Here is a 14,905-nt window from a genome sequence, read left to right as displayed (position 1 = left end):
CAGGAGAGAAACCATTCAGCTGCTCAGTCTGTGAAAATGCTTTTGCACTGAGTCTGTAACTAGTTCTGTCACGTAACTAGTAACGTTACGTTCCGTCACGTAACGTTACTTTATTACTAGTAACGTTACTTTACTATAATGTTACTTTAACGTTACTTTTCTATAACTAGTAATGTTACTTTAACGTTACATTACTATTGTACTAATAAATGTGCTGGTATTTGTATTATTATTTATAGATCAGTACTTTAATTTGTCTGTGTAATTGTTAGTGTGATAAAGATGTCATATTTTAATTGTTTGTTTATTGTTATATGTGTACCTGCCAAGGGACTTCATTGTAATATTATCCTGATATGATGCGATTTCAGAAAAAGCCAGAGAATCACTATATAAATGAGGCCCCGTCCTTATACTGTGTGTCCCTTGGATGTTTACTTGTGAAGTTTAAGTATTGTGTTTTCCACCTGAGTGCTGTGTGTGTCTGTCCCCCCCCCACCTCTCCGTAGGTCAGGTCTGTGTCGCTGTCGTCTCACTGGGCGAAAGACATGATTGCAAACACACACACACTTTACTAAGCTGTGATCAGCTAAGCGCCTCCTGAGTCCTCACATCATCCTACAGAGGAGAACACACATCTGACTATATTGCAAAAATATTTTTAAATATATTTTCCACATACTATACTATGACTCTTTTTGCAACAATCCAGATGTGTTGACGTCAAAAATGTTACATTTGTTTAAATCCAATAAAATATAAGATACAATAAATGTTAACTTTGATCCAGTGTCCTGCCAGTGTTTAATTTGTGTGTGTGTGTGTGTGTGTGTGTGTGTGTGTGTGTGTGTGTGTGTGTGTGTGTGTGTGTGTGTGTGTGTGTGTGTGTGTGTGTGTGTGTGTGTGTGTGTGTGTGTGTGTGTGTGTCTAGTCCAATGATTCAGAATCATGTCTATTACTAAGTTGGTTTACACATACAAAAACACAGTGATTAAATTGTAAAAAAAAGGAATTAATATATAAGGATTTAAAAGAAAATGAATATAATACACACATACAAGAAATGTGCAGTGTATTATTACATTACATATATTTTTTAAAGTGAAGTAAACTGACTTTTACATTAGAGAAGCATTGGATGCATGAATCCCCTCTGTGAACAAACTGAATATGAGGACATGACCCGCTCACACCAGCGTGTAGGAATACTTTGTACAAGTAAAAGTCCTGCAATCAAAATGTTACTCAAATAAAAATACACAAGTATCAGTAAAAGTACCAAAAGTATAATAGTCATTGTGCAGATTGGTCCATTTCAGAATAATATATATGATATGTTTTATAATGATTGATCATGAAAGTGTTCTCAAAGCTGGTAAAGGTGCAGCTAGTTTGAATGACTTTGTATACTGCAGGGTAGCTTGTGAATTTACTCCAGGTGGAACTAAAGTCTGATTTAACACTTCATTATATTTCACATCATTCATCCACATCTGTGAAGTAACTAAAGGGATTAAATACATGTAGTGGAGTAAAAGTACAAAGTAGCAAATAATTGAAATACTCAAGTAAAGTACAAGTCCCTCAAAGTTGTAAAGTACTTGACTAAATCTACTTTACAATTTACAATTTCCATGTTGCTATGTAGTTTGTTTCGGACGAGTGAGAGTGAAAAGCAGGACAGTACAGATTCACACAAGGATAATCAAATTAAAGGTCAAATGTAAAAAATATAAGTAACTGTTAAAACAAGAAATTAATTAAATGAGCATATATTTGAGTCAGGATTGTTAAATATATTTACAACTTAAGGTTCTATATTTTAACTTTTTCTGATATTTTCCAAAAAACTATACTATGCTATTTGTATTTACATTTTGGACATACGTGTTGTTTTTTCTGATATCTGGAAATGATATACTATGTTGTTTCCTTCCCATCATTGGTTTGTATGGCATTTCTGACATACTATGCTATTATATACAAATATATATATATTTAAATAAGGGTCCACCTTATATAAAAAAAATCTCCAACCCAAAGTTGAGAATGAATTTACCAAATGAAAGGTTTATCTCTCAGGTCAGATGGCTCAGACTGCAGGGGTGCCCAATACGTCGGTCGATCGAACGGCATTGAAAAAAAAAAAATCTCATATTTTCTAACACGCAGTTCACCGGCGAGCTGATTACCTAGTTAGCCTTCCAATTTATACAATTCTACTAAAGAAAGGGTATAAAATTGACGTAATGACCAACAATGTACTGAGTTGTATTGTGCCATACGGGTTCATGCCGTTATGCAAGGTACACCAACATAAATATATGTTTAGCATTCTTAATGTAGGTAGAGAGACCCTCCCTACACACAGATCACGAAGACTGCGTGGTCCCTCACCTTGTAGTTTTCAAAATCTCCAACCCAAAGTTGAGAATGAGTTTACCAAATGAAAGGTTTACCTCTCAGGTCAGATGGCTCAGAGGGATAGAAGACTGACTGTGAGACTGCAGGTTGTGGGTTCAAGGCTTTTCAGGTGCAGTCATCTTTAAGGTCCAAAAAGCCAAATGAGCAGGTCATAAGCTCTACGAAACAATGATGACTCAGGACAGATGGCGCAGAGAGATATGTAACAAGTCAGAAGACCTGAGGTTGTGTGTTCGAATCCTCGTGATGCTCAGTGATTTTTAAAGAGCTTTACTCAAAATGATGAGGATAAATGCGCCCAGAGAACAGGTCTTCATGTACATGAGTTGGTGGCTATTTGGGTTTGTTCTCGGCACTTAGGTGACTTAGTGCGCAATGAGGCGCCTAAGTGCTGGGAACAGATCCGCTGCTTAGCATGTGCGGGGTTCGAGTCTACTAGAGGCAAGGTAGCTAATAAAATAGGTCCAAAATAGAGAAATAAAATAGGCCAACAAATTAGGTGAAAAGTAGAATAAATAGAGTTACAAGATAGGATAGGTGACCAACTAGAAAAGCATAGAGGAATACGGGTAATGTAAACATTGAGCTCAATTAGGGGATAGATTAGTCCTTTCTTTTCTAGATACTTAACTCTGACTGTTTGCACTAGGACTTGTTTTATTTCCTTTTTTCACATTTTCTTTGTTTGACAAAATCTAGCAAACACCAACAATAGCTCAGAGTGATACAACACTGCTCAGGTAAGCTGAAGTCTTGGGTTCGATCCTCATGAGGCGCAGGAGTTTTCAAAATCTCAAACCCAAAGTTGAGAATGAGTTTACCAAATGAAAGGTTTATCTCTCAGGTCAGATGGCTCAGAGGGATAGAAGACTGACTGTGAGACTGCAGGTTGTGGGTTGAAGGCTTTTCAGGTGCAGTCATCTTTAAGGTCCAAAAACAAATGGCTCAGAGGGATATGTGACAGGTCAGAAGACCTGAAGTTGTGTGTTTGAATCCTTGTGATGCACAGTGGTTTTTAAAGTCCTTTACTCAAAGTGAAGAAGCCCAGAGAAGTACCACATGTTAGCATAAGTTAGCTGCAAGCTAGCAACATGCTTCTAAAATGTAGTGGAGTATATGTATTAAGTAGTGTAACTGTACAGGTAAAGTACATGTACCTCAATTGTAAAAGTACAGTACTTGAGTAAATGCACTTTGTTCAAATACACCACTGCTTTTGTTGCAGTTGTCTTGGATGAGACTACGACTCATGATATCTGTCCATTATTTGTATCTGTCTACGAAAATACTCGCATCTCATACTTAAAGGTAGGGTAGGTAATTTTGGAGAAACCAGCTCGAGTGCGCTAGAATTTGAAAATACACAGCCGGAAAAAATCTCCCACTTCCTTACAGAGCCCCTCCTCCAACACACACGAACGCGCACATGACCAATGAGGGCACGAGATAAGTTTGTGCACAGATGGAAGGCTGACAGGCAGGTAGGCCATCCAGTTATTTTATCCGGGCCGGCTCAGATGATTGGTCGTGCTTTTTACAGCACCACGGCTTCCACAGATGAGATTTTTGTATGGATTTTTTGTCAAAGCACTTCAGATATTCATTGCTATCGAGATGTTAAGAGCATTCCATGGAATATAACAAAAAGTGTATCTCGAGCCGGTTTCTCAAACTTACCTACCCCACCTTTAAGTAAAAGTAATAATACAGCAGCGTATGGAAATAAGTCAGTTTAGTAAGGCACAAAATGTTTATTTAAAAAAGTCACACTTAACTATGTAATTATTAAAAAGTAATTAAATAGTAGTCACACTTTTTTTAAAGTTACAGTTGAAAAAAGTCAGTATAGTTTGTCTTGAAAATAAGTAAAGTATATAAAACACATTTCATAAAGAAGTACGTCAGATCAAATGTAATAAAGGTCGTATGTCATCTTTTTGAAATGTTATACTATGACTTTTTTATATTGCTCTTCATGCTGTACTATGACTATTTACATCATATTTTAAACAAACTATACTACAGCTTTATTTCTAACAACTATACCATTACTTTTTATTCCAGAAATTCCATACTATGACTTTTAAAAGTTTTTCACAACATATTAGATAGTGTTTATTTATAATTTAATAATAAATAAACACAGGAATAAATAATGATATATAATAATAATAAATGTATTTATTACAATGTTTATTTATTATTTGTATGTATTCCTGCATTTATTTATTCCTATATTATTTTGTTAATTTATTCCTGTATTATTTTGTTAATTTATTCCTGCATCTATTTGATCATGCCTGTGTGAGATTTGAACCCTATTTTGTTTGTTTAGTGGACCTGCAGTCCTTGACTCTAACCTCTAAGCTATTTTGTCTCACAAACTTTCTCTGTGAATCCCAGACTGAAGTATGTATCATTCACTAGAAAGTGCTAGGGCTGTGTGTTTTGAGGCTCAAACATGAGATGGAGATGTCAAATATGCAAAGGAACATCCAACTCTCTCAGGTCAAATGGCTCAGGGTGATAAGAATGACGGTTGGTAGACCAGAGGTTGTTGGTTCCAGTCTTGTGCCTTCCAGATAGATTTTAAGGTGTCTTCACCTTAAGGAAGAAGTCAAATACAAGTAAAAGCCGGGACTTCTCATCTGCTCCAATGGCTCACAGAGATAGAACAATGGTTGGTAGACCAGAGGTTGTTGGTTCCAGTCTTGTGCGTACCAATAGGATACTAACTATTGGACAGTATCCAATAGGATACCAATAGGAAACTTCCTTAATTTCCAGATAGATTTTGTGCGTGTGCGTGTTTAAGACAGTTAGTATCCTATTCACTCCCCCCCAAAGGGGGGGAGTGAATAGGATCACCCCCAAAGGGGGGGAGTGAATAGGATACCAATAGGATAGTATCCAATAGGACAGTATCCAATAGTAAACTTCCTTAATTAAGAAAGTTAGTATCCTAGTTAGTATCCTAGTTAGTATCCTAAGATAGTAATAGGATATTAACTTCCCTAACTTCCCTAATTAAGAAAGTTAGTATCCTATTCACTCCCCCCCTTCGGGGGGGAGTGAATAGGATACTAACTTTCTTAATTACTAACTCCCTAGAGTGAATAGGATACTAACTTTCTTAATTAAGGACGTTTTCTATTGGATACTGTCCAATAGTTAGTATCCTATTGGTATCCTATATTGAATAGGATACTAACTGTCTTAAACACGCACACGCACAAAATCTATCTGGAATTTTCCTATTGGTATCCTATTGGATACTGTCCAATAGTTAGTATCCTATTGGTACGCACAAGACTGGAACCAACAACCTCTGGTCTACCAACCATTGTTCTATCTCTGTGAGCCATTGGAGCAGATGAGAAGTCCCGGCTTTTACTTGTATTTGACTTCTTACTTAAGGTGAAGACACCTTAAAATCTATCTGGAAGGCACAAGACCGGAACCAACAACCTCTGGTCTACCAACCATTGTTCTATCTCTGTGAGCCATTGGAGCAGATGAGAAGTCCCGGCTTTTACTTGTATTTGACTTCTTCCTTAAGGTGAAGACACCTTAAAATCTATCTGGAAGGCACAAGACTGGAACCAACAACCTCTGGTCTACCAACTGTCATTCTTATCACCCTGAGCCATTTGACCTGAGAGAGTTGGATGTTCCTTTGCATATTTGACATCTCCATCTCATGTTTGAGCCTCAAAACACAGCCCTAGCACTTTCTAGTGAATGATACATACTTCAGTCTGGGATTCACCGAGAAAGTTTGTGAGACAAAATAGCTTAGAGGTTAGAGTCAAGGACTGTAGGTCTACTAAACAAACAAAATAGGGTTCAAATCTCACACAGGCATGATCAAATAGATGCAGGAATAAATTAACAAAATAATACAGGAATAAATTAACAAAATAATACAGGAATAAAATAATATAGGAATAAATAAATGCAGGAATATACACAAATAATAAATAAATATATTAAATACATTTTATTATAATTATTACATTTATTATTATTATATATATATATATATATATATCATTATTTATTCCTGTGTTTATTTATTATTAAATTATAAATAAACACTATCTAATATGTTGTGAAAAACTTTTAAAAGTCATAGTATGGAATTTCTGGAATAAAAAGTAATGGTATAGTTGTTAGAAATAAAGCTGTAGTATAGTTTGTTTAAAATATGATGTAAACAGTCATAGTACAGCATGTAGAGCAATATAAAAAAGTCATAGTATAACATTTCAAAAAGATGACACAACCTTTATTACATTTGATCTGACGTACTTCTTTATGAAATGTGTTTTATATACTTTATTTATTTTCAAGACAAACTATACTGACTTTTTTCAACTGTAACTTTAAAAAAATTTTGTGACTACTATTTAATTACTTTTTAATAATTACATAGTTAAGTGTGACTTTTTTAAATAAACATTTTGTGCCTTACTAAACTGACTTATTTCCATACGCTGCTGTATTATTACTTTTACTTAAGTATGAGATGCGAGTATTTTCGTAGACAGATACAAATAATGGGCAGATATCATGAGTTGTAGTCTCATCCAAGACAACTGCACCCACAACCTGCAGTCTCACGGTCAGTCTTCTATCCCTCTGAGCCATCTGACCTGAGAGGTAAACCTTTCATTTGGTAAACTCATTACATAGTGCAAACGGTCAGAGTTAAGTATCTAGAAAAGAAAAGACTAATTTATTTTATCCCCTAATTGAGCTCAATGTTTACATTACCCGTATTTCTCTATGCTTTTCTAGTTGGTCACCTATCCTATCTTGGAACTCTATTTATTCTACTTTTCACCTATTTTATTTCTCTATTTTGGACCTATTTTATTAGCTACCTTGCCTCTAGTAGACTCGAACCCCGCCCATGCTAAGCAGCGGATCTGTTCCCAGCACTTAGGCGCCTCATTGCGCACTAAGTCACCTAAGTGCCGAGAACAAACCCAAATAGCCACCAACTCATGTACATGAAGACCTGTTCTCTGGGCGCATTTATCCTCATCATTTTGAGTAAAGCTCTTTAAAAATCACTGAGCATCGCTAGGATTCGAACACACAACCTCAGATCTTCTGACCCGTCACATATCCCTCTGCGCCATCTGTCCTGAGTCATCATTGTTTCGTAGAGCTTATGACCTGCTCATTTGGCTTTTTGGACCTTAAAGATGACTGCACCTGAAAAGCCTTGAACCCACAACCTGCAGTCTCACAGTCAGTCTTCTCTCCCTCTGAGCCATCTGACCTGACAGGTAAACCTTTCATTTGGTAAATTCATTCTCAACTTTGGGTTGGAGATTTTGAAAACTCCTGCGCCTCAGGAGGATCGAACCCAAGACTTCAGCTTACCTGAGCAGTGTTGTATCACTCTGAGCTATTGTTGAGGTACAGTCTCTTATTTTATTCATTTAAACCAAGTTTTAGATAAATAGATTAATTTAAAAAAGACCCATACATGTGCATGACACAACTTTCCCAGTATAAACAAAGTGAAAAAATCTGCCATACTCAGTTCTGGTCTGGAAACTCTCATTTGTATATAAGGGGGGACCCTTATTTAAATTCCACTTGTTAATTAAGTACTTTTTTACTTCCCATCTTTATTGATACTTTTACAAGAACTGAATATTACAAACTGATTAAATCACCAAGGGAAATGTTGTCTAGCTCATGAGGTAAGGACGTTGACTCTTGAAGCACAACATACTTGGTTCGAATCCCAAGCAGTCACAAAAAGAAGCTAATGAAACCATTCACCACGACATAGCAAGTGTAACACCAGTTTACTTGATACTTACCGTATGTTCATCTCCCCTTCAGTCAGGATTCAGCAATTAAACCTTCCTTTTCAGTGGATCAAATACTTTTCAAAACTGACACTGTGATCCAAACTTTGAGCAACCCTGCCTTAGAGCTTATGGGAAATGAATATGTATTAATTAATACCATGAATACCAGGGTCTATGGTGTAGTTTTAGGTTTGTTTAAGCCACACAGTGAACATGGATGCTCTGTCCACTAAACGGAAAGCAGCTCAGGCCTGGTTTTGTTAAGACTGCTGTAAGTAAGTAGGATCTGGATGAGAAATGATAGAATAAATGCTCCTGAAGCTGTCTGGCAGACAGGAGAAAGCCATTAGCAAGGCTCTGTTAGCGATCGTCTTGTAAACCGAGACCCCGGGCATTCATTAGGCATCAATCAAAGGATGAGGTGCAATGATTAAATGATGAGTGCAAATGCTTAACAGTGTTCGTACACCAGGCCACTTTACTCTGACACTTGAAAGTGGGGGAAAATGGATTGAAGAAAGATGATGTTAGTCTCTGTGTGGATGGCTGCAACTGGTAATTTATTCATGGAAGTTATTAAAGAAAGTGAATTTCAAAACCTTTAAGTCAAAGCTTGATGAGGACTATTGGAGCAAAGGGAATTCTTTCACATTGGCTCCCAGTAATCATCGTTAAATTACACTCAATTTAGGTTTTCACAAACTTGTTCCTGTTTCAAAGCTCAGAGCGTATATGAATGTAACACCAGAACCACGTTTGGGATCTAGTATACCTTTAAAAATGCCGGCATGACTGGTGTCTTCCATCAGAGCATAAGTCCAGGTTCTTCTCTGCGTTTCATGGACCCTTTATCCACCGGGGTTTCACCTGCAGCAAACAGAAAGACATGTTTAATCAAAAGGGACATATTCAGGACAATCACACTGAATTCAAATTGAAGCCACAATCAGCAATTAAAGACTGTTTGTATTGGAAATATCAGAAATACATTTAGTTAAAGAATTCTAACCATTAACTACAAAAAAGTAACGTCAATAACAGGCATATTATAAAGTGGTACAGCAGTTTGTTTTTCACAGCAGAAAACAAGTAGAAAACCTTGAATCAGCATCAGAAAACACTGTACAGTATTGTTCAGGACATTGCTGAGCTTATTTTAAACAAACGTTGTCATTTACATCAAGACAAACTTTTAAAGAAACCAATGTAACACTGTTCATCATCATCAACAACTATGTTAATGCTGCCATTGTATAGAGAGTCTGGGCACTTAACTTGACATATGTCTTCTGTTGCTGTGGTATATGTGTATATGTGTGTGTGTGCGTGCGTGTGTGTGTGTGAGTGTGTGTGTGTGTGTGTGTGTGTGTGTGTGTTAGTGTACTCCCTGCTCTGAGCTCCAGTAGAGCTGACAGCTTGCTGTGACAGAGAGCCTTAAACAAACCCACCGGGTCGCTGTGCACAGGAGAAATGCCTTTGATTCTATTAGGCCTGTGTGTGTGTGTGTGTGTGTGTGTGTGTGTGTGTGTGTGTGTGTGTGTGTGTGTGTGTGTGTGTGTGTGTGTGTGTGTGTGTGTGTGTGTGTGTGTGTGTGTGTGTGTGTGTGTGTGTGTGTGTGTGTGTGTGTGGCCTGTAGGCTTAGAGATGTCAGGCCTGATAGCCGCATGAAGATGTGCAGAACATCCTTACTGCTGTGTTTTATCTCCACACACACTTTGATTCCTGCTCATTCCAGGTGTGTAAATGTAATGATCATCTCCATTTTTTTATAATTTGTGTCATGACTAACTTTATACTGAAAGGAACTTCAGTGTAGCTCAAGCTAGAAGTACATAAGGTAACATTAAAGCATAGTGTAGTGTAAACCAAAGTATCACAGCAGGTGTTCAGTCAGTGTTTCCAGCATTGTCCCGCTCTAACAATACCTGTTGCAGTTCTCTCTGGGGATTTCCAGTCAGACCCCGCTGGATCAACACTGCTGTCTAACACATGAATCAGAAGCAGATCAACTTTAATTGAAGAGTTTTCTTTTTAAAAGCAAAAACTACCCCCAAATAGATACCAGTATTAACTCGTATGGATGCCATTCATTGATCTGCATTAGTTAGGCATGTCATGACATTTTTGTTTGTTTACATTTAAGGATAAATGGAGGTAAACTGCATAAATTAAATTCATATTTACTACGGTTTTTGTCTTCCACAATAAAAAAATCTTCTCTTTGAATCACACGTCCCGTTTTCTCTTTGGACAGCCAACCAAATCGGTTCATTTTAAGCCCTATTTGGTTAAAGTAGTATCTGTTGTATCATAGACAGACAACACTAGCGCCCTCTTCATTATCCAGTTTTCAAACATGAACACACGCATCGTTTTGCTGCTAACAAACACCTCACAAATAAACACTATACTTAGATTATTTGGAGACGTATGAGAGGCCCTTATGTCTCGAGAGCGCATCAGACACACACACTGAGAAACAATCAAACACACAGAGCTGTGATCCTTCTATCGAACAAAGCCAACACACAGACATCGACTCCAAAAGGTCACCACGTCCCAGACAGTAAATAAAACCATCCCTGAAATATGTTCTTATAAGCTGTCAATTCAGGAATCTATACACAACTTCCAGGAGTGAATTCAATAAGCCTAAAAAAGTCCCTGCAAATATAATCACTACATGAACTGCATTAGAAAATAAAGCAAAGTGTGTTCATGTGACAAGATATCAGTATTTGGTTAAAAGTGAAATGTTCTCTGATTAGATTTCTGATGTTCTGTGTGCGTGTGTTTCAGTGCTGGCTGCAGAGAGAGAGGAGATTGTCACACTGTGCGAGAAACAGATCATACAAGCCACTCAGCAGCACTATAGCCACCTGGTACAAGGAGAGGAGAATCCTGCCATGCCAGCGTGCCAACGAGCGACTCGCTGAGAGGCAGAGAGGCAGAGCACCTGACAGATGCCACTCGGGGGAATAATCCCACAGGGCTGAAAAGATCCTCCACATGACGGGAAGCCAGTGGAGCAGACTGGAATACCAAACTGCAAATGAAATAAATACATTTTCCTTTTTACTCTGCTTTTATGCTGCATAGAGCCGGAGAATATCACATTTCTACAAGGTTCACTGACGATGTCAAATATAGACAATTCAACTAAATCTGATGTTTGATTCATTTTCTGAATTATATATTGAGAATAAACGCTAAACATTCACTAGTTACAGATACTTTAATGTACTTTAATATGTGAGCGTTTCTGACAAAACAAGTGACTTAAATATGGCACCTTTAAGCTCTGTAAAATGTTGAAGGTTATTATTCAGTATTTATCACACACAAAACTATTTATCACACAAACATTACTATTTTTTTACTATTTAACAACATTGAATTCAACAAAGTATTATTTGTTTAAAAGCGTTATTGCTACGCAGATTTCACCCTTTTTTTTTATAATAACAGAAGAAGAATCCCGGGCCTTCTGCAGCAGGCCTGCAGCTCCATCACTGTTCAATAGATTATTAAAATGTTACCATTACAAATCTATACTCCCAACATTTATTATAGGATTACAGTAGTTTTTCTAGGGGGGTTAAATCCCCTCTTTCTCTCGTGCTCTCCTGCAGCTTTAGTGAAACAAACAAAAGGGCTTTGAATGGCACGTGCTCCGAGCGTCAGTCATCTGTTTCCTAGCAACAGGCACAACAGAAAAGCACCTGTGGCTCTGAATGGGAGGCGGTGGAGCCCTTAGTTAGACAAAAAACAGGGAGAAATTCTAACATATATAGCCTTTTTTTATTATACGCTATTGGTTATGATGTAAAAGAGCCATTTTCCTCTTATAATGTATAAGTATTGGTATAGATTGCGATAATGAGCCATTTCTGTGTTTAACGTGGAGCTCTAAAAGTATAATTAACTGCAACATCATATTTTTTAATTAAGATATTGTGTGCATTTTGTTGCTGTAAGAGTGACGGTGCTCGGCTTATTTACACTAAATCATTATGTCATTTTAGGCTTCTTTATTTGGATTTTTATTTAAATTTGAGGCTATTTTTATTACATTTGCTGTTTTGCCAAGCTAATGTTGTTACTATTCAAGCTTTATTTGCTGAAACCTTATTAAGTTATAACTATATAGCCTATATATCATATCATATTGTACATGTGCTGAAATACACATGAATCATTCTGTCATTTTAAACTTGCGTATTTGGATTTTTATTTAAATTTTAAGCAATGTTTTTTATAAAATAGGCACATGTTTTCTGCTGTTTTGCAAAGCTTATGTTTTTACCATTAAAGCTTAATTTGCTGTTACTTTTTTAAAGATGTAACATAGCCTATAAGTTATATCATATTTGACATGTGATGAAATATATGAGTGTACAGAGCCTGCGTAAAGCATGCGCAAAATGATAGGAATTAAACTGTTTACATGTGTGTGTGTTCTGAGCCACACACACACACACACACCAGCTACACACACAAAACAGATGACAGAGGGAGTAATTTTTTTTTGGTCTCGCGCTCCGACGTCACCAGAACCTCGAGCCCCTGCATGCAAATCACGTCTCCTATCGCGCCTCTCCATTGGCCGTCCCTCGCTCATTTAGCTGCTCCGGTAACTTTTCCCAGTCGAGCTTCAACCAAAGTCAAACTGCAGGGTCTATTTTTCTCGGCTACAGCAGGAAAAAAGAAGCGTAAAAGGGGAAGTGAGTTTTCCTCCGAGTGGATTCATTTTCTTTCACTCTTTATCTTTATCGGAGCTGCCTGAATGTTTCTGTGTGTTTGACTGTCCAACAAGACCAGGTGAATGTACAGCATCATGATGGAGACGGACTTACATTCCCCCATGGTCCCGCAGACCAACCCATCCAACCCGGGGGTAGGAGGAGGAAAAGTCCCGCAGGACAGAATCAAGAGACCCATGAACGCCTTCATGGTGTGGTCCCGGGGTCAGAGGAGGAAAATGGCCCAGGAGAACCCAAAAATGCACAACTCCGAGATCAGTAAGAGACTCGGCGCGGAGTGGAAAGTGATGACCGAGGCGGAGAAGAGGCCGTTTATTGACGAGGCGAAGCGGCTCCGGGCCATGCACATGAAGGAACACCCGGACTACAAGTACCGGCCGCGGAGGAAGACCAAGACGCTGCTGAAGAAGGACAAGTACTCTCTGGCCGGGGGGCTCCTCGGATCTCACCCGGGGATTGGCATGGTGGGCGGCGGGCAGCGGCTGGATAGCCCCGGAGGAGGGGGTCACGGAGGTGGGAATGCCGGCTACGCGTCGCATGTGAACGGCTGGGCGAACGGTGCGTACTCGGGCCAGGTGGCGGCTGCAGCGGCGGCGGCGCACGCCATGATGCAGGAGGCGCAGCTGTACACACAACACCCGGGCTCCGGAGCTCACCATCACGCACACCATCACCCGCACCACCATCACCCGCACAACCCGCACCGGTACGACATGAGCGCCTTGTCCTACAGCCCCATCTCAAACTCTCAGAGCTACATGAGCGCCTCCCCACCGGGATACGGAGGGATCACCGGATACTCGCACCAGAGCTCCGGTGTGTCCCCGGTGCCTCTGGGTTCCCTGGTGAAATCTGAGCCCAGTGTGAGCCCTCCGGTGTCCACGGCGCGCCCACCGCAGCAGTGCCCCACCGGGGACCTGCGGGACATGATCAGCATGTACCTGCCCACCGGAGAGGCGGCGGGGGACTCCTCCGTTCACAGCAGACTGCACGTGCTCCACCCGCAGCACTACCAGAGCAGCGGCTCCACTCCGGTAAACGGGACAGTTCCTCTGACTCATATTTAAAATCTCTAAATGTTTAAGCACTACAAAACCACAACCAAATATTTAAAGATGTGGGCTGCTGCTGATGAATTGTAAATTATAGGGCGGTTATAGCCATAAAAATGCAATCACTTTGAACAAACTTTTTTTTATTGTTATTTTTCTTTCAGTGATGGATTTTTTGTCTGTCCGAAGCTAAAGGAAAGCTTTTGCTCTCTGGAACAGAGCATGCCAAGTTTTGACACGATTTAAATTATAATCCGTGAAGGCTGGTGCGTTTTGAAGGTTATTTTTTTCCTAATTTTCTGTGGAATTAAAGGCACCAGCTGTGTGTTTGAGGGAAAACCTGTTTAAAGAAGGAACCGTATAATAAATGGAAGGCGGTGTGAGGAAGATGTGTTTAAAAAAAAAAGTTTCTAGGCTGCAATTTAAATTGATTTCCAGTTTTAATGCTTGTAAACATGTGAGTCAGTCGGTGTAATTTGAATTTGTTTTTGTTGTTGTAAAATCTTGTAAATTGTGAATAAATAGGCCTACTGAAAACACTTTGACGCAATTGTACATAATTTACTACGAAGCCTCTTTCTGGGTCGATTTTACGCGGAATTTAACGTTTCACCAAAAGCGTTAGACATTATGTTTTGCAGGAGATTTAAAGCCTTAAGGAGACTGTATTAGCGATATTTAATGTTTATTACCACTGATTCCTATTCTAAAAATATATTTGGAAATGGTGACAAGCGTCAAGTATTGTTTATTCAAGGCAAACTGCCTGGTCAAAATGCAAATGGCAACTAAAAAGAATAATTAAAACACAGGTATGTTTATTCGATATGAT

General features: G+C 38.7%; 1 protein-coding gene and 1 long non-coding RNA gene across 2 annotated transcripts in view; both read left to right on the top strand.

Moving 5' to 3' along the window:
* Positions 1-661, top strand: part of LOC117499219 — a 56,575-nt gene extending 55,914 nt beyond the window's left edge. Inside the window, exon 5 of the long non-coding RNA XR_004557682.1 lies at positions 510-661. This is a non-coding gene — a long non-coding RNA (uncharacterized LOC117499219). The remainder of the gene's footprint in view (positions 1-509) is intronic.
* Positions 662-12,934: 12,273 nt separating this feature from the next.
* On the top strand, positions 12,935-14,606 carry sox1b (SRY-box transcription factor 1b). The gene has a single exon (XM_034151049.1). It carries the CDS (start codon positions 13,084-13,086, stop codon positions 14,086-14,088), a length of 1,005 nt encoding a protein of 334 aa, XP_034006940.1. The 5' UTR covers positions 12,935-13,083; the 3' UTR covers positions 14,089-14,606.
* The last annotated feature ends 299 nt before the right edge of the window (positions 14,607-14,905 follow it).

This window comes from Trematomus bernacchii, unplaced genomic scaffold (assembly GCF_902827165.1).
Source record: "Trematomus bernacchii unplaced genomic scaffold, fTreBer1.1, whole genome shotgun sequence".
Taxonomy (NCBI): domain Eukaryota; kingdom Metazoa; phylum Chordata; class Actinopteri; order Perciformes; family Nototheniidae; genus Trematomus; species Trematomus bernacchii.
Note: the sequence above shows the minus strand (reverse complement) of the source record. Positions and strands in the feature narration are given on the sequence as shown.

What these genes read in the sequence shown, in the direction of transcription:
- sox1b (XM_034151049.1), top strand. Translation starts at nt 13,084, where the DNA reads ATGTACAGCATCATGATGGAGACGGACTTACATTCCCCCATGGTCCCG.